The following is an 18,952-nucleotide window of genomic DNA, read 5'->3' on the forward strand; positions in this document are numbered from 1 at the left end:
ATCACTTCTGCTGGGAGTGAGTTAGTGCTTGAACTCTTTACTTTGTTCTCATTAATTTCAACAGGTGAAGGTTCTCAGAACTGGAGTTACTCCACTGGAGAGGAAAAAGCCCTGTAGAGCAGCTGCCAACTCCGCATTTTAGTTGCCAGCCTAACCCTTGCCCTGCTGCTTCCCCCCACGCGTGGATTAAAGGAGAGAGGATGTTTCAGAACTGAGACCACCAGCTCACACTTGGCAACCTCTCAGGGATCCTGTGCCATTTCCTTCTCAAGTGTTGAACTGGGAATGGCTCACATCACCACCCTGGTCTTGAGAATTGTAGTGAGCTGACACAACCTTGCCAAAGGTTCTGTAAACCTTTGTGCGGTACTGCAGAACCAGGTTCCCTGGGCCCTGCAGTTCACAGATGCTGCTGTTTGAAATGCAACCTGAGCACAAAATGCAATTCACCTACTGCATTGGCTGTGCCCTGAAGACAGCTTGGTTTTTGCCCAGAAAGAGCATATTTATACCTATTTATACCTTTCACCTGCCAGTTTGCTAGGTGAATAGCAGCTATGCCTGTATTTCTTCATGTCCAGGGTGAGCTGTCTTCATTTCCTACTGCAAAGTGATTTGCTGCTGACCTGTGCTGTTAGCACTGCCTAATAACCAGATCTACTTCAAAAAAAACTGCCAGCACAAATGCTGTTTTGGAAATGTTTCACAGGGCTTCTTCATGAGGACATAATTAGCAGAATTTAACAGTCTGGATAAAACTACCACAGGATAGTTTCTTTTCTCACTCATTTCTCAGTGGCTTTTTGGCACTTGGTGGTGGGAAGGAGTTGACTTCTCTACTTAGAAGAACTTTTTTTCTCCTTTCTGAAGTCATTATTTTGTACTTCTGAGTTTGGGTATTTGGTAACCTTGTGCTTCAGCTATTCAGAGCTGCTCCTACAGCCCTGTTCCTACTCAGAGGCTAACAAGCACTAATGTTTCCTTGTAGGAGCCTCTGTATATGGACTTGTCTCAGGATCAGTTGACCTGCTGTGTCTTGGCAAGAGAAAGGGCTGTGTGGTTTGTTGAAGTGTTTCACCTCCAGGCTGGAGAAGCAGTTTGGCTGTGACAGAGCTGAGGCAAGACCAGCATGAATCCAGACAGCAGAGGTGTAGACAGGGAGGAAGATCAAATCTTGCAACGTTAGAGCTACTTTTTTCATGATTCACTTTTAATCTCTCTCAAAGCTAGGCAAGATGGAGTGGGAGGACACAAAAGGTTAGTCAGCCAGATAGAAACTATTAAAGGGCAAGAAATGACAGCTGCATGGAGAAAGGAATTGGCCACATGGCCTGTAAGAAAGAATCCTGGAATAGTTGTTACCTGTTAGTGACAGAGCATGATGCAGAAAGAAACAGCCAGCCAGTAAATCTCACCATAAGCTTGAATGGATTTTCATGGAGGAAGAAGGATGAGAGGGACTACAGTTTGTACTGGGGACAGTGTTCTTTGGTTGGGCATGTAGAGCTATGAGATCATAATTCAGTGACATTCAAAGATTTGCTAAAAACAGTAATTTAAAAATATAGTAGAAAAAATAGAAGCATAAAAAAAGTAAAACTAGAGACTTTTATACCCTGATAAAAACACCGTGAGGAATCAGTCTCTTTAGTTAAATGTCATCTTGTTTATATGTGCCCCATGATGTCTTCTGTTGGAGAAGACTGGAGGGGGGTTGGAACGGCCACTCATGCTGTAAGCTGCACTTGGTCCACTGGAGCTTCTCTCATCTCTGCTTGGTTTTTCAGACTGAAGAACACTGTGGAAGGTAACATTGTGCTCATATTCTTTTTTCATCTGTTGTATCTTTTGGCGTGGCACATCGTGAATGTTTCTTCTGTAAAGTCAATATTGGCAGAAAATACAGGGATTTAGCTGCCCATGTGTTACAGTTATCAGCCTATGGTTGATAAGCTTGGGAAGTTCACGATAGCAGTTCATGTCCCCACTCATCTATTTCTAGCCCCTTTTTTCCCCCAATTGTTCTCTTCAACCTACTGCATAAAATATTATTGGGACTGCTGAAAGAAGGTAACAAGCATTTCTGTGGGCAGCCGGGACAGAAGAAGTTAGACACACACTTTGAAATGGTGTAGCAGACCTTGGTTGTAGTGCTAAGGGCTAGTTAGCCTCAGGGTGAGCCTTTTGTTCATCTGGAGAAATGCAGACAAGGGCTGCAGATAGCCCAGCCACTGACAGAGGGCCAAAAAATGCTGTTGCTTTATTCTGAGCACAAGAGGGATGAAAACAAACCTGATGTGGCTCAAGCTCCAGGGCAGATTCGTAAAGGATGATGTCTGAGAGGGAGGGGGGAAGGTCAAACATGCCAGGCCTTCTGGCTAGAACAGAAGTGGGGATTATTTTTCCAAAGACCAACAGGAATTTCTCCTTGTGAGTGACACTCTGAGTGCCTTTGGTTTTGCTGTTTAGCTCTATTAGGCACAATTTATCATCTAGAACCTACATCTGTCCTGCATCCGTATTTTCAAGCTTTGTGGTGTGCACATCATGCATCACTCAGCATCTTTTTCCTCTGGTGGAATTAAGGTGGCAGTAATACAGCAGGCTACCAGCTGTGGCAACCCACTTGTGAAGTAAGCATGAGCTCTTTCAGCACCTACACACAGGTGCAGTCCCTGCCTGGGACCAGCAATCAGCACAAACCAATCTACCAGTTGCTGGTAAATGCACAACAGGGAACCAGAGTGGAAGCAACCTGCAGCCCTCCCTGAATCATTTGCTGAAGTCCTGCTCCAAACTGACTGCATCTGAATTAGCTTTACAGCACTACTGTAAAACCCTGACTTGTTTCAAATGATTAATAGAACAAAATAAAAGTTACGGAGCAGTTCAACCTATAATGAATCATTACTCTGGAGTGATGCCCTACACTGGCTCCCTCCTGATGCTGGTGAAGAATGACAGAATGCTAGGGGCTGAAAGGGACCTCCAGAGCTCATCGAGTACAAGCACCCCTGCCAAAGCAGGACAACCTAGGGCAGGGTGCATAGAAATGCATCCAGTCTCCAGAGAAGGAGATTCCACAATCTCTCTGGGCAGCCTGTTCCAGTACTCCATCACCCTCACCATAAAGAAGTGTCTCCTTGTGTTGAGGTGGAACCTCCTGTGTCCTAGCTTGTACCTGTTGTTGCTTGTCCTACCACTGGGCACCTCCAGAAAGAGACTGGCACCTTCATCTTGACACCCACCCCTCAGATATTTATAGAGGTTGGTAAGTTCTCCTCTCAGCCTTCCCTTCTCAAGACTAAACAGCCCCAGGTCTCTCAGTCTTTCTTCACAGGAGAGATGTTCAAATCCTACAATCATCCTTGTGGCTCTCTGTGGGACTCTCTCCCGGAGATCCCTGTCTCTATTGAACTGGGAAGCCCAAATCTGGACAAAGTATTCCAGTTGTGATCCAGAGGCAGAGGAGAGGGGGAGGAGAACCTCCTTAGACCTGCTGGACACTTTTCTTAATGCACCCCAGATGTTGTTGCACTCTTGGCCACAAGAGCACATTGCTGTCCCATGGATAACTTGCTGTCTCGTAGGACTCCAAGGTCTTCCTCTATGGAAAGAGCCGACACTTGCAGCTGGCAGCCAAGGCTCTTGGTGTCCTTGTCTGTCTTCAGCCCCAAGCCACTGGCTGCTATCTGCCATATCCTATCCTGCCTCACTCTGGAGTCACCCTGGGCCATGACCCTTCGACATTTGTCTCTGTCAAAAAAGAACTGTAAAAAAAAAGAACACTTTTTTGCACACTTTGCAAAGAAGCAGCACTAGTTTTTGACTGGAGTTCCTAGATGGCACGAAAGCAGTCAGTGGGAATTAAGTGCCCATGCACTGGCAATAACAAATCACAGAATCATAGAATTGTTTTGGTCAGCCCACATCTATACATCTTCCTGAGGAGTCTATTCCAGCATTTAACAACCCTTTCAGTGAAGAAGTTTCTTCTAATGTCCAACCTAAACTTCAGGCCGTTTTTCTCTCATCCTATCACTTGTTACTAAGGAGAGACTGACCCCCACCTCACTACAACCTTCTTTCAGGTAGTCGTAGACAGTGAGGTCTCCCTGCTGCCTCATTTTCTCCAGACTGAACAACCCCAGCTCCCTCAGCTGCTCCTCATAACGACCTGCTCTCCAGAGCCTTCACCAGTTTTGCTGCCCTTCTCTGGACCCACTCCAGCATCTCAATGTCTTTCTTTTAGTGAAAGCCCCACTAGTGCTGAATACAGGGGGACAATCATTTCCCTGGTTCTGCTGGTCACACTGGATGCTGCTGGCCTTCTTGGCCCTCTGAGCACACTTAATAAGATAAATTAGTAGATGAGAGTGCACTCATCACTTGTACCACAGTTCAAAGCTGGTAGGTTAAAGGCTAGAAAATTAGCCAGCAGGGAGGTTTTTAGTGCTATAACTGATAGCCCTGCAGCCACTTGCCAAGCTAACATACTTAGGAGACACTATATCCTACCACATTATGCCGAGTTGGTATCTTCATTGTATCCCTTTTGCATGTCCATGTGAAGATCTTTAGAGAGATCCTCTAGCACCCCATTTTTTTACCACGTTTAATGTAGCAGCTATGGTTAGATTTTTTAAGAGCAGATGTCTGAGTGTCGTCTGTAGTGCTTAGATGTGTTTTGTGCCTGAACACAGAACACAGAATGAAAATCAGGGTTCCTGCCCCAAGAAGCTTGCACTATAAATATGTACTTCAGGGGGTTGCTTTTTCTACTGCCTGATTTGCTTCAGAACAGTCAGGTTCTTTCAGGGCTGGATTCACTGCAGATCACATACTGAGTAACAGAAATTCCCTATGACAAACCTTCTGTTGTCATTTACCAGGGCACCTTTTAGGGTACATGAAGAGGAATCATGCTGACCTTTCCCAGAGCACAGCGATAAAATGAGAATCTGTCTGCTACAGCAAAGAGAAAAAGACGTACCTTGTCAGTTCGTGAACATTGAACTTCCAGGGTGTATCTGGTTCTTGGAATACAACTTCATACCTATTTTCACGTGCCTGAAGAATCACAGAAGGACACAGAAGTTTTAGACATATGGCTGCCAAGTTCAGAAGCAGCCAGTCTGCCAGACACCCCAAAGACTTTATCTGGCTTAGAGATTTATCATATGTACTTGGAACCAGAAAGAGGAAGATAAGCATGACTTCCATCAAGGTGCTGCTCTGAGTCCTAGCTAGTTAATTTCCTTACATCAGATTTGGGTCTCCCAGCAAAATCTGTCACAGCATTGCCCCCAGTCTCCATCCCCCATGGCAATGGCATCCTGGCACTGAACTCTCTGAAAGCCACAGGTGGCTCACGAACCACAGGCTGGCGATGCCAATCTGGAACTTCTGGGTGTGCGAGGTCAACATCTAACAGTCATGTCATTGCCAGCCACTGAGTCTACAGGCCTCCTTTTTTTTTTTTTAAAGGTAAAGCAACATATTTGTATATATAGTCATACACACACACTTGTATGTGCCTCTGTATGTATATTTCATACAGTTATGGACTGCTTTGGGGGTTTGATTTTTGGGGAAAAGAGGCAGGAAAATCTGTTGACCTTTTCACATCTAGCTGACCTCTGGCTGCACTCTCTCACTTTCTTCCTAGTCACCCACAAGCATTCACAACTGCTGCAGGAGTGGCATGTCCAGGCTTTCCAGCACCACTATTAATTCCTGCCTCTTTTGTGCTCTTTTGCCAGCAATATTTAAACTCTAATTTCTTACCTGACAAGACCATAACCCAAGAATAGAAACACAAGTATATTGTTAGTAGACAGGCTACATGGTGAAACTGCACTAAAAATATTGCCCTCTCTGCCAGAACTCCTGACTGTTGGACTTTGGGACCCACTCATTCCATGCCACTACTAAGAAAGGGGATGCAACAGGGCAAGTTCAAAGACTGTTAATCTTTTCAAGTAGTTTTGCCTTCACCAAGGTATTCAGCTGACTAGATAAAACACCTACACTGGTACCTCTTCCCTTACTTTGTCATGGTATCTTTCCTCAACAATAATTAGCAAACTAGGGGAGAATGGAATTATTTTTAGCCATGTTAAGAACTGGTTCAGTCAGATCCCTGCATAAATGTCACAGCTGAACACAAAGAAGCAACAAATCAGAGCTTTCCCTACCATCATCACATAGGGCTTCATTTCCCAAGCATGGATGTTGGTGTTATCAATAATAACTGGGCTTTTCCCCTTCTTCATTGCTGTGCATGCTGTAATGGAACACAGTAGGTAAAGCTAAAATGCATCAAATAACAGACATCTGACTGTCCACAAATCACCCTCTCTCTGCTCACTACTAGCATGCTTGGTTCCCCACCAGACATGGGTTTGTAACTACCACCTCAACATCAGCAGAGGTCAGTGCTCAAGAGGTGCTCCCCTGAAGGAGGTGATGCAGCTGTTGGCTGTGCTCAGCAAGATTTGATCTCTGGTAGAACATAAATCAGTGCACTAGTATTTATGACAGCTAAAAATTACTCTTATTTGCAAAAGATCCCTATTATATGATCTCAGTGTTTTCCATTGGTAGAAATTAATTGAGAGCAGAGCCATAAAAGCGTGCTGCATTTTTCTCTCTGAAGTAGAGACCTAGGCTATAATTATAATTAGGCTTGCAAGTTTTCCTCCTGGTTATCACTGACTCTCCCCTCTAAGACCCCTTTCCAAGTCAGGACAGACATCTAAGAAGTTACAGTCTGAAGGATGCCATGCATACAGCTGCAGTGAGCAGCTGCTGGGCTGGTATTTGCATGCCACCTGCTGTTACCAAGCTCCAGCAGCACTACCTAATAGTCACTGGGTTACTTCTTAAAATAACACCTATCGATCACCGACATTTTTTCATTCATAAATGTCTCTCTTGTAAAGTCAGAAGAAACAAAATCAGAAGTGGTAAATGTTTGTGGTTTTTTTTTTAACCAGGACCCCATGAACTGCAGTGTACGATACCACCCTGAGATGTTTTATTTTGGGGGCCAAGTTTAAAGAAAAGGTGAAAGCAGAACAACTCTGGAAAACCCCTGGATCAAGCTCAGTCACCTCTTTTCTGGTTCCATTTGTGTGCATCCTCCAGCAAGTCAGGCTCAAACATGTACACGCCATCTTCGATGAAAAAGTCGTCAGTACTAAGAACCACAGCACCCGGACAGTCATGTTTCAGCTGCCTGGAAAAGGTATTAACAATGAAAGAATGATTAGCATACACTAATTGCATGCCATTAATAGAGACCGTTAAATCAAAAGCTGTAGGAATGCCCTGCAAATACACACAGTGCCCGCTTGAAAAACTACAGCTTAAAGGATCTGAAAGTAACATAACCCACAGATGGGCACATAGGAGGAAAGGAAGGAAGCTTAAAGGCATGGCCTTGATTTCTTTAATTCAGCAAAATAATCTACGAGTCTTTAATTATATTAATATACTCAGTTTTCTTTCTAAGTTATCTAAGAGGGTATGATTGTAAATATGTAAAATACAAAAAATAAACAAATCCCAAACCTTCTAATCCCATTGAACTTGGTCTCAAAGACAATTTGACCACCAGAGGAATTTTGCTGCAGTGAGATTTCTGAAGATGGCCAGAAGGAATGAGTTATCATTTGATAAGGAGGGTCTCTATTACCATCAGTTTGTCTTGTTCCTTTTCATCACTGCAAACCACATAACACTTTTCTTTTTCTTTTTTCTAATTTGTAAACAAATATCCGAGTGATTAGTCAATATTTCTTATTATTTGTTGCATTATTATGGTTCTTCAAGCTTTTCGCTTGTCCCTGTTTTACTTAATCCTCCTCTTGTAGAGTTCACAGAATCACAGAACGTTAGGAATAGGAAGGAATCTCTAGAGTCCAAGCCCCTGCCAAGGCAGGATCCCCTACAGCAGGCCACACAGGAATGCATCCAGGTAAGTTTTGAAAGTCTCCAGAGAAGGAGACTCCACAACCTCTCTGCACGGCCTGTTCCAGCGCTCAGTTACCATCACCTTAAAGAACTGTTTACTTGTGTTGAGGTGGAACCTCCTGTGTTGTAGATTGTACCCATTGTTCCTTGTCATATCGCTGGGAACCACTGAAAAGAGGTCATCACCTTGGCACCCACCCCTCAGAAATTTATAGACATTGATAAGATCCCCTCTCAGCTTTCTCAAAAATAAACAGCCCCAGTTCTTTCAGTTTTTCTTCATAGGAGAGATGTTCAAGTCCCACAACCATCCTTATAGCTCCTTTCTGGAATCTGTCCAGTAGATCCCTGTGTCTCCTGAACTGGGGAGCCCAAAACTGGACACAGTATGAATTGCCATGTGCAACAGATCACATAGTCACAGAATGTTAGAGGCTGGAAGGGACCTCCAGAGCTTATCGAGTCCAATCCCCCTGCCAAAGCAGGATCACCTAGGGTGCACAGGAACGCATCCAGGCAGGTTTTGAAATTCTCCTGAGAAGGTGACTACACAACCACCCTGGGAGCCACACTCCATCACCCTCACTGTAAAGAAGTTTCTCCTCTCGTTGACATGAAACCTTCTATGTTAAGTTTGTATCCCTTGTTTCTTGTCTTATTACTGTGCACCACCAAAATGAGATTGGACCCCTCCAACTGACACCCACCATAAAACCAATGCCCTGAAGGCAGTGGCACAGAGCAACTCCCTTTCTCTTCGCTCTGATGTGTGTCCCACAGCAGTGGGACTCAGGATGCCTATGGAGAGTGGATGTGTATCCTGCCATAAGCTGACCAGCTGCCTTGCAGTGACTGGCTCTAGAATGTGGAAGTGCTGGCTTGTGTGGTGGTTTAAATATGAAGCACTTCTCTGTCAGTCCTTAGAGAGTAGAAAACAACAAACCAAACCAAACCAACAACCAACCAGCAACAACCACATTAATGCAAAACTGTTCCCCTTTGTGTGCAATCCAAACTTCTTTGTATCCATCGACAGAACTGTCTATTTTTTTCGATCAGTGAGAGTGTTGGGGACTGAGGGAATCTCTGCAAGAAGTCACCATCTCCCACAGCATCCTCACAATTAAACTCAGGCAGTGTGGCCTCAGTGATTAGGTAGTGAGGTGGATTGTGATCTACCATGAAGAAAGGAAATCAAAGAGTTGTGATCAATGGGATGGAGTCTGGTTGGAGGCCTGTGTCTAGTGGAGTCCCTCAGGGGTCAGTACTGGGACCAGTACTGTTCAATATACTCCTCAATGACCTGGACAAGGGCACAAGAGTGCACTGTCAGCAAGTTTGCTGATGACACAAAGCTGGGTGGAGTGACTGACACATCAGAAGGTTGTGCTGCCATTCAGGGAGACTTGGATAGGCTGGAGAGCTGGGCAGGGAGAAATTTGATGAAGTTTAACAAGGGCAAGTGTAGAACTGGGAAGGAACAACTCCATGCACCAGTATAGGTTGGGAATGGACCTGCTGGAGAGCAGTGAAGGCGAAAGGGACCTGGGGGTCCTGGTGGATGGAAGGGTGACTATGAGCCAGCAATGTGCTCTTGTGGACAAGGTCAATGCCATTCTGGGGTGAATTAGAAGGGGTGTGACCAATAGGTTGAGAGAGCTTCTTCTCCCTCTCTCCTCTGCCCTGGTGAGGCCACTTCTGGAATATTGTGTCCAGTTCTGGGCCCCTCAGTTTAAGAAGAACCTCAGGGAACTGCTTGAGAGAGTCCAGCGCAGAGCCATGAAAATGATTAAGGGAGTGGAACATCTTCTTTACAAGGAGAGACTTAGGGAGCTGGGGCTCTTCAGCTTGGAGAAGAGGAGACTGAGGGGTGACCTCATTAATGTTTATAAATACGTAAAGGGTGAGTGCCAAGAGGATGGAGCCAGGCTCTTCTCAGTGATGCCCAATGACAGGACAAGGGGCAATGGGTGGAAGTTGAGGCATAGGAAGTTCCATGGGAACATGAGGAAGGATTTTTTCACTGTGAGGGTGATGGAGCACTGGAAGAGGCTGCCCAGGGGGGTTGTGGAGTCTCCCTCTCTGGAGATATTCAAAACTCACCTGGATGCATTCCAGTGTGATCTGGTGTAGGTGATTCTGCTCTGGCATGGGGGGTGGACTGGATGGTCTTTTGAGGTCCCTTCCAGTCCCTGAAATTCTGTGATTCTGTGAAGTCAGGGTGAGCCTGCAGCAGCATCTCACTACTCTCTCCTGTCTCCCTAGGGCCCAAAATGTCTCTAGAAAAGTAAGTAAGGACAATTGAGAAATTCTGTGGCTCTCAAACAGGAATGCTGCTGCCCTGCTATACCACACCACACAGGGTCTCCAGTCTCTGCGACTCATTTCAGCTTCCCAGAAGAAAATCTTCTCTTCCAACCCCATAGCTGCAAAACAACTATTTCTCAATGTCTTATCTAATTGAGCAACAGCAAGGGAAAAGAGGCCTCTAGGTTATCAGCAAAAGGACAGACACACAGACAGAAAAGGCTCAACTCTGTCATCTCTAACTCTGCCCCAACCATTCACTTAATGATTTTACCCTAATCTGCCTGCTAGCAGCCATTCTTCACTAGGAATGCGCATTGCATTTAGCTGAAGAAAGGCCAGCTTTGACTTTGTTCTGCCTCCACTGTTAACACCTACCATCTGCTGATTAATTACGATCATTTTGTAGTAGCAACTGCCCCAGAGAGCAGAGAGCAGAGAGCAGAGCCAGGACTGGGGTGTAGCTGCTGCTACATATTAACTAGCTCCTACCTGTTGTTACCTTTTAGCTCCAAAGAGATGTTTTATTCACATAATTACTGCTAGGCAAACAGACCTGACAAAAGTCATGTTGCAAACTGTTAGCAAACAGCCAAAATATTTTTGCTTTCATTTTGGTCACAGACAAAGAATTCTTATCATGGAAAGCACAGGAGCACCTAAATCTTATCTGGTTATTCTTGTTCTGATAAACTGATATATTCACTATAACTCAGCACCTCACCCTTCCCACCTTTACCCATTTGCATCACAATCTCTCCTCTAAAAAACCAGCTGTGCTAAAAAAGGTCTTGTCCCTGCAGCTACTAGAAGCACATAAAGTTGTACACATTAGTAAAATATCTCAAGATTATTGCTTCCTGCTCAGTGTTACTTTTTAAGTGGTGCAAATTTTTAACATTTTCTTAACACATACTTTACTAACTTTTTAACACTTATATGCACACTTATGTGAGAGCTTTGGTATTAAGTCTTAAGCAATCTAAGCAGTATGTGACAGACCATAGAATGGTCTGGGTTAGGAGGGACCTCCGAAGGTCATGTAGCCCAACCCCCTCTGCAGCAAGCACGGGCATCCTCAACCAGATCAGGCTGCCCAGAGCCCTGTCAAGCCCCTCTTTGAATATATCCAGGGATGGGGCCCCAACCACCTCCCTGGGCAACCTGTTCCAGTGCTCCACTACCCTTGTGGTAAAGAACCTGTTCCTAACAGCCAGTCTCAATCTTTGCTCCTCATCCTATCCCACTCAGGCCTTTGCAAACAGTCTCTCTCCATCCTTCTTGAAGGCTCCCTTCAGGTACTGGAAGGCCACTATTAGGTCTCCCCAGAGCCTCCTCTTTTCCGGGCTGAACAACCCCAGCTCCCTCAGACTGTCTTAGTAGCAGAGGTGCTCCAACCCCCTGATTATTTTCATGGCCCTCCTCTGGACCCTCTCCATCAGGTCCATGTCCCTCCTGTATTTAGGGCTCTAGACCTGTACACAGTACTCCAGGTGAGGTCTCACAAGAGCAAAGTGTTGGAATTGCCTCTCTGCATCCGCTGCCAACACATCTTTTGATGCAGCCCAGGATGTGATTTGCCTTCTGGGCTGCAAGTGCACACTGCCTGCTCATGTCCAGCTTCTCATCTATCAGCACTCCCAAGTCCTTTTCCACAGGGCGGATTTCTAACACCTCACCCCTCAGTCTGTATTGATAGTGAGGACTGTTCCAGCCCAGGTGCAGAACCATCAGATCAGCAAGTGAAAAGCATAATAAGGAAAAAAAGAAAAATGAAATCTCTTTGCAAGATCAAAATATGCCTATGAGTTGTTTGCATTTTTAAAAAAAGCCACTGAACTTGAAGCACTGCTGCCTTGTGATAAGCCTTATCTGTCAAGAGTTCAGAGTTAATTTGCCTGTGTGGGACATGGAATTGCACAGTGTTAACAGCTCTCTCGTCTTGCAGCAGCTACAAAATACAGCATGCCCTGTGCCTCGCTGAGGAAAAGTTAGCTGCTCTTTCAGAATCACCAGATCACAGAATGGTAGGGTTTGGAAGTGACCTCCCTGCCAAAGCAGGTTCAGCTAGGGCAAGCCACCCAGGAATGTGCCCAGGTTGGTTTTGAAAATCTCTCTGGGTAGCCTGTTCCAGTGCTCCACCACTTTCACAGTCAAGAAGTTTTTCCTCATGTCGAGGCTGTTGCTGTTTCAGAAAACACAAAGTACAAGGAAGTAAGAAGAATGTTTTCTCTCCTTGCAATACATCTCCCCAAACTCTTTTTCCCCCTTCTGCAAGATGAAGCAGATTTCCACACCAGGCACTGCATCTCATTATATTGATACAGCTGGGAAGCAGAAGGCTTTCAGATGCTTCTGCCCTTCAGCTCTGACACAACAGCAGCAGCAAACTTCTACCTGCACAGCCTGGGAACTGATAAAGCTGCCAGAAATAGAGGTACAAGCTTCATCACCTGCCCACATCAACCTCACCAGCAGCCTGGGTGGCAAGGATACTTCTTAATGGTGTCCTGGCTAGTGCTGGTGCACACTCACCTGCTGTCTCACCCTGCTCCGACTGGCTGCTGTGATTGAAAAAGGAGAATCTTTTGGTTGAAAATCTAGCTGTGTTTCTGTTTGACCCCAGGAGCACTGTAACAACTGCCTCAGTGAAGAGACATGCTTCTAGAGTCTCCTGGGTTTACTTTAAGATCAGTCCCCATGATTTATACTGGGTTTAAGTTCCCTTGTTTTTTTTCCATATAGCACTTTCAGTGCCTTCAAAAAGCATTCTGATTGTAATGCATATGTAGACAACAAAATAATCATTCAAGGCTTCAACTATCTGGATGCATTCGAGCACCTGGTAGAAGTCTCCATAATCACTATTAATACCCATAACTATATTTCATAGGTTGTCATGTTTTTCCACCAGAAAATTTTAAAATGAACTGATTTCTGACTTGAGCCTGGTAAGCAGGACTGGAAGGAACTTTTTCAGTGCTCAGAAGGGAACAGAGCAGTACTTGAAGCAGATCTCAGAACCAGTAAATGCCCAAGCTACTTCCAGCATAATGGAGATCAGAACATGTATGTCAATGCAACCACTTAGCTCTGGGCACTCTTCCCAACACCAAGCTTCCCATGGCATTTACAAGCCTTTAGTTTAAGCAAAAAATCAGAACTATGAGATCTGGGGCACATGCCCAGCACTTTTCGCTTGTTTGCTATGTTTTAACAACTTCTCATGCCCTGAGGACTTTGCCCTGGCAGAAGCCTGACAGCCAGTCACTGCACTGTTGGCAGAGCACTCACGTGCCTCTGTGTCTCACCCACTGGAGCCAGAGCAGTGGCTGCATTTTGTAAAGCAACAGGCTGCATGTCATGTTTGATAAGCACATCGAGGAGAATCACCTGAACCAGTTTCGTACAAAGGTTACGGTTTACAGTGCACTGCTGCCTGGCAGCAGGAGCTGCAGAACTAAGTCCATGAACCCTCTTGGAGCTGCACCTCTGCAGCAGGGCCACGGTGCTGGTAACAGAGGTGTGTAGGGCTGGCCCAGGGCTGGAGGTGTCAGAATGAACCGGGCAAAAGCAGCAGAGAGAACTGAAGAAGGTACGAATCACGCCAAGCAGTGATGATTGCTCTCTCTACGCTTCAATAAGGAGGTACTAAACTGACCCCATTTCAAGTGATAAATCAACAGCAGTGGCAGGAAAGTTACATGTTTGATCACGTACAGCCTACTGCTCGATCAAAACTGCCACACAGAGGGTTCATGGGGTTCATGTTACTTGAGCTGTGCATCACAGCAATATATTGTAAAAGAACTGGAAACAGTCTGTTGGAGAAGCAGATAGGAGCTTGTGTGTGGTTTATGTGTTTGGGGGTTTTTTACAACATTTTTGGAACCTATACCTTCTGCACCTCAGTTTTCTTAACACTTGCCTGGGTCTCATCATGAAATCTACTGTGACATTAGAGGAACACACTCAGGGGGCAGATGCTACACAAGAACTTCTGCTGGTGGTGACATAAGTGAACGGATGGAGGGAGATGGTTAGGGTCACTTAAAGTATGTGCTTCAGGGAAGCATATCCTTAAAACTAAAGCAATTGGAAAGGTTTGGGGCTTGGTGGTGAGCAGACAAACTCCTAGTTCTGCCTTGACTATTGAATATATCACAGGTAGATATTTCACTGTCTTTACCAGAATCCAAAACCCAGACCTGAACTGACCCACTGTCATCTGCTCTGAGCTCTAAGCTAGCAAGTGACTAAGATGGAGAAATAATTTTAACAATGATGCCATTAAGTCAGTCTTACAAAGCTGTATCCAAATGGTGCTGGCTGACACTGAAAGGTCAGGGCAACAAGTGATGGATCCAGAATTGTTCCTAGGATTGTATGACAAACTGAAAAGAGGCCTTTCTACTGGAGCTATCATGGGGTTGTGACATCACCGGTGATAACATTCATGGTTTATGACACTTCTGAGCACTGTAAAGATGTACAAGATGCAGAGAATGAATAAAGGTGTGTGAAAGCACCAGAAGAAATAATAGAGCAAAAGCTAAAACAATGGTGAACACTGACAACCAGTAACATCATTATCATCAATAAAACTGGGAAAGGCCCTGTTTATACACCCCAGAAAGATCAGCACTCAGCCAAACCCCAGCACAGAGGACTTGCTGTTGAAACTCAGAGTGGGATGACAGCCAACAGATCCCACCAGCCTATACACACCTTCCTTCTTCCCCTTGTTCCAAAAGGGATAGAAGCTGCAGCTAAAAGGACACCCAAAATGGGAAAATTAAAACGATGGACAAAACACCCTGCCTAGATTAATGGAGCACCAAGTAAGCAAAATTCAGAGGCAAGAAGGTGGCAGCACAGAAACTGCTAGTTGCAAGATGCCATAGCAGACCTGACCAAAACCCCCTGTCCCCACCAACCAAGAGGAACTCAGACAAGAAAGTGATGGGACAGTTGAAGGTACCTGTCCTCTCTGATTTTGGCCATACTACCTGTGCACATGCATCTTGGTGCTTCCAAGTATTCAGCTGTGATACTGTGAGTGAATACAGACAGAATAAATTTGAATAGGTAAAACGAACTTTCCAAGGACTTTTGCAAATAAGTAATCACCTTCCTCCTCCAGCAGGATCCTACACTGAGCTTTGCTGGACTCATGTTCTGCAAGTATCACTTTGCTTAGCACACTGCACTCACCAGCACCAAAAGGTACACACTGTGGAAATGGGAAACCTCAGACTTTTCTTGAAATAGTGCTTTTATAGCATAATACTTTCACATAATCTGGACAGTGTCAACGGAGATGTACTAAACACTGTTTTACAGCAGCCCTTTGATCTGTGTACTGCTGAATGGCTAAATGCAATGACACAACAAACAGGGGCTAGGAACTAAGTTCCCCAAATGTTCATCTCACAGAGGACTAAAACAATACTTATGTGATTTTTTAAATCTGTCACTAATAACTAATCCTGTGTTTTGACCTTAAAAAAAGAGGTGAGTTAGTTATTTGCAATACTTGAGAGTATGGCCCCAAATGATTATGTTCTTATTGTACTACAAGACCCAAATCCCCACAAAGGAGCACAGCCTGCACCTTATACTTCTTTAGAAAGAGATGTCAGTAAAAACACAGCATTTGGCTGTTCATTAATAAACTTGGTCTTGCAGAAGTCCTGTGAGGCACATGGCAGCACTTGACATGAAGGACTGCACTGAAAAAAAGGAAACTGTTGAATAACCCAAGTGCATCCCACAGGTTCATGCTGCCACCTTTCACAGCAGAGCCCTTCCCGTTGCAGCCCGTGAAGACAAGCTAGGTTTTCCAGCTTGGAAACCAATGTGAGAAATCAGCAGATGTTCCTCTTTGGATCGAGAGAGGGTGACATCAAGAACTGTGAGATACCAAACTGTAGATTTTGTGATACCAGATTACAGATATACTGGGTCATGAAAACAGCAGTACTGTCTCCCACCATTTCACTGAGTTTTTACATCGATTTTCTATCAGTCACTGAGTGGAAGAGTCTCCTCTGCCCGTTTTACATACTCCTACATCTCTGACCAGGGGTGCAGGACATCATGAAAACAGAAATTAGAGTTGTCAGCAATTTTCAGTCAAAGAAAGGAAGTAGTTTACTACGTTTGTGATCAACCACACAGACAAAACCCCAACAAACAAACAACAAAGCCCAAACCTCAAAGCACCAGCCTGGTGTGTTTTCCAAAGGAAAGAACAACTACCTTGATTTGGTGATCTGCCCGTCCCACCGGAGACATCCCTTTCTGCACTGCTTACTCAGAACAACAACATACACGGTGCTATAGGCAGCATGTCCAGAAAGCAGCTAGAGGCAGCTGCAACAAAGCTGTGAGGGATCTCTGAACTCAAGCATCCTGCGAGGCTCCGACTTCCTCCTGAGCCCGAAAACCAGCTCTAAGCTGCTGCCTCTGCCTTCTTCCAGGGACCAGAAGCAAGTTCTTCGCTCTGAAGCGGAGCCAGGTGGGCTGCCCGAAGCACCTGCCCGGCTTCACTCCGTGGGAGCTCCGCTGCATCGCTTCTCCTCCCGGCACACCTACCCTCCAGCGGGGCTCGTCTGTCGCCCGCCCCCGGGGAGCAGAGCCGCAGCAGTGGGGAGCAGCCGGAGACAGAGGAGATGAGACCCTACGAAAGGCAAAACGGCTCCAGACCCTGCGGCTTACCTGGCCAGGGTGCTTTTCCCGGCTCCCGGCAGCCCCCGCAGCAGCACCAGCCTGCCGCTGAACCGGCGCCGCGGGGGGTGCAGGCTCACTTCACTAAAGGCGCGGAGCAGCTGCTCATCCATCCTGCAGCCCAGAGGCCCGGCCGGCAGCGACGGCGGCCGGGGCGGCCCCGGCAGGGGAGGCGGGAGCAGCGAGGCCCTGCTACACCCGCTTCCTTTCCCCTTCCCTTCCCCTCCCGGGGCCGCCCAGGCCGGCGGCAGGAACCGAGGACTGGGGATTTAACCCTGTCACCCGCTGCGGCCTGCACGGACAGGGGAGTGAGCAAAAACTTGGCCGTTCAGGCCCAAGGGTATCCCTGAAAAGGGAATCGGCGAATCATTTTGGAAGAGTAGAGTATGGTCCTGTAGATACAGGGCCATAGATACTGACTCTTAACTTCTTTCTTCCCTTTTGCAGTATGGAGACAACCTCCTCCAACTCAGACAAACAAACCAAAACAAACACACACACACCCCCCCAAAAAAAAGCAAAAGACACGTAGGGAGTCCAAGCAAATGGTCGCTAGTTAACTGGCCTGCACAAATTACCCTGTGCATTATTATGCTCACTACATCAACTTTACTTTTTCAAACAGATTACCACAAAGAATCATAGAATTATTTAGGTTGGAAGGGATCTTAAAGATCATCTTGTTCCAAACCCCTTGCCATGGGCAGGGACACCTTCCACTAAACCAGGTTGCTCAATGGCATCTGATCAGCCATTGAACACTTCCAGGGAGGGGGCAGGCATATCTTCTCTGGGCAACCTGTTCCAGTGTCTCATCACCTTCAGAGTGGAGGACTTTCTTACATCTGCATCTACCCTCCTTCAGTTTAAAGCCCTTACCCCTTGCCCTGTCACTACAGGCCTGTGTAAAAAGTCCCTCTTCGCTTTCCTGTAGGACCCCTTTAGGTACTGGAATGCTGCTGTAGGATCTCCCTGGAGTCTTCTCCAGGCTGACCAATACCAACTGTCTCAGCCTGTCTTCACAGGAGAGACATGAGAAACTACAGCAGATTTAACAAGATTTATTTTCCCTGCAGAAGACCTGATCTGCTTGAACTTGATCACCACACAAGACAAAGAAATTGCAGTTTCCAATTAAACCAAAATCAGTTGGTGTGGTATCATATTCTCCCTCTCAGAGCCATATACAGTATTAGCTGATAGTTAGCTAGAAACTAGACTCAGGTATACCATAGGGACACACTGCCAATGAACTACAACACTGAAGATTTAGGTTTAAGAGTTAGAAAACAGTGATAGAGTGTTCATATGCTGGGAGAAAGCGTAGCTCACAGGAATGTGGCACACCAACACTACATCAAGGGGAGGAAACAAGTGGCATGAAATAAAAGACATTAACTTTGACATTCAAAGATACCAGAGGGGTTTAAAGTAAACTTAATCTGGAAATGCCCTACTAAAAGAGGAAACAGCTTTTGTCCATACAAGAATGATGTGCAATTTTGAAAATTGTTTTTATTTTAAGCATTTTGGAAGGCAGTACTCAGTAACAGAAAATATAGGCACTCAGATTTCTCTCAATAAAAGTAGGAAGTAAATATTAACCCTTGAGTGGCATGTTCTTAACTTTGCTGCTGCTGACAGTACTTCAGGTAAATCCAAAGCTGCAGTTATGGCCATAATGAACAACCTTCCTCCTCCCCACTACATTTTGCATAACATTCTGCATTCTGCTGGCAGAAGAGCAGCATATTTTCAACCAAGGAAGGAGGAAAAAAAAAAAAATCACACATCTGCATGAGAAATTAAATGCACGAAAAAAAGTGCAGCCAGTAGATTTTGCCAATGATACAACACTAATTTCAAAATGCATTCCTCTTTAACTGCTTACATGTATAGACAGTATTTGTTTCAGTGGACAGTGGGGGAACACCAGCAT

The 18,952-nt window shown here is 45.5% G+C and overlaps 1 protein-coding gene across 1 annotated transcript; it reads right to left on the reverse strand.

Moving 5' to 3' along the window:
• Nucleotides 1-1,647: 1,647 nt before the first annotated feature.
• N4BP2L1 (NEDD4 binding protein 2 like 1) lies at nt 1,648-17,126 on the reverse strand. The gene is made up of 5 exons (XM_054387049.1): nt 17,005-17,126; nt 7,116-7,240; nt 6,198-6,286; nt 4,994-5,070; nt 1,648-1,876 (listed from the first exon to the last, which is right to left on the reverse strand). The coding sequence occupies exons 1-5, from the start codon at nt 17,124-17,126 to the stop codon at nt 1,648-1,650; spliced, it is 642 nt and encodes a 213-aa protein (XP_054243024.1).
• Nucleotides 17,127-18,952: the final 1,826 nt, after the last annotated feature.

Source organism: Indicator indicator, chromosome 1, assembly GCF_027791375.1.
Source record: "Indicator indicator isolate 239-I01 chromosome 1, UM_Iind_1.1, whole genome shotgun sequence".
Classification (NCBI taxonomy): Eukaryota; Metazoa; Chordata; class Aves; order Piciformes; family Indicatoridae; genus Indicator; species Indicator indicator.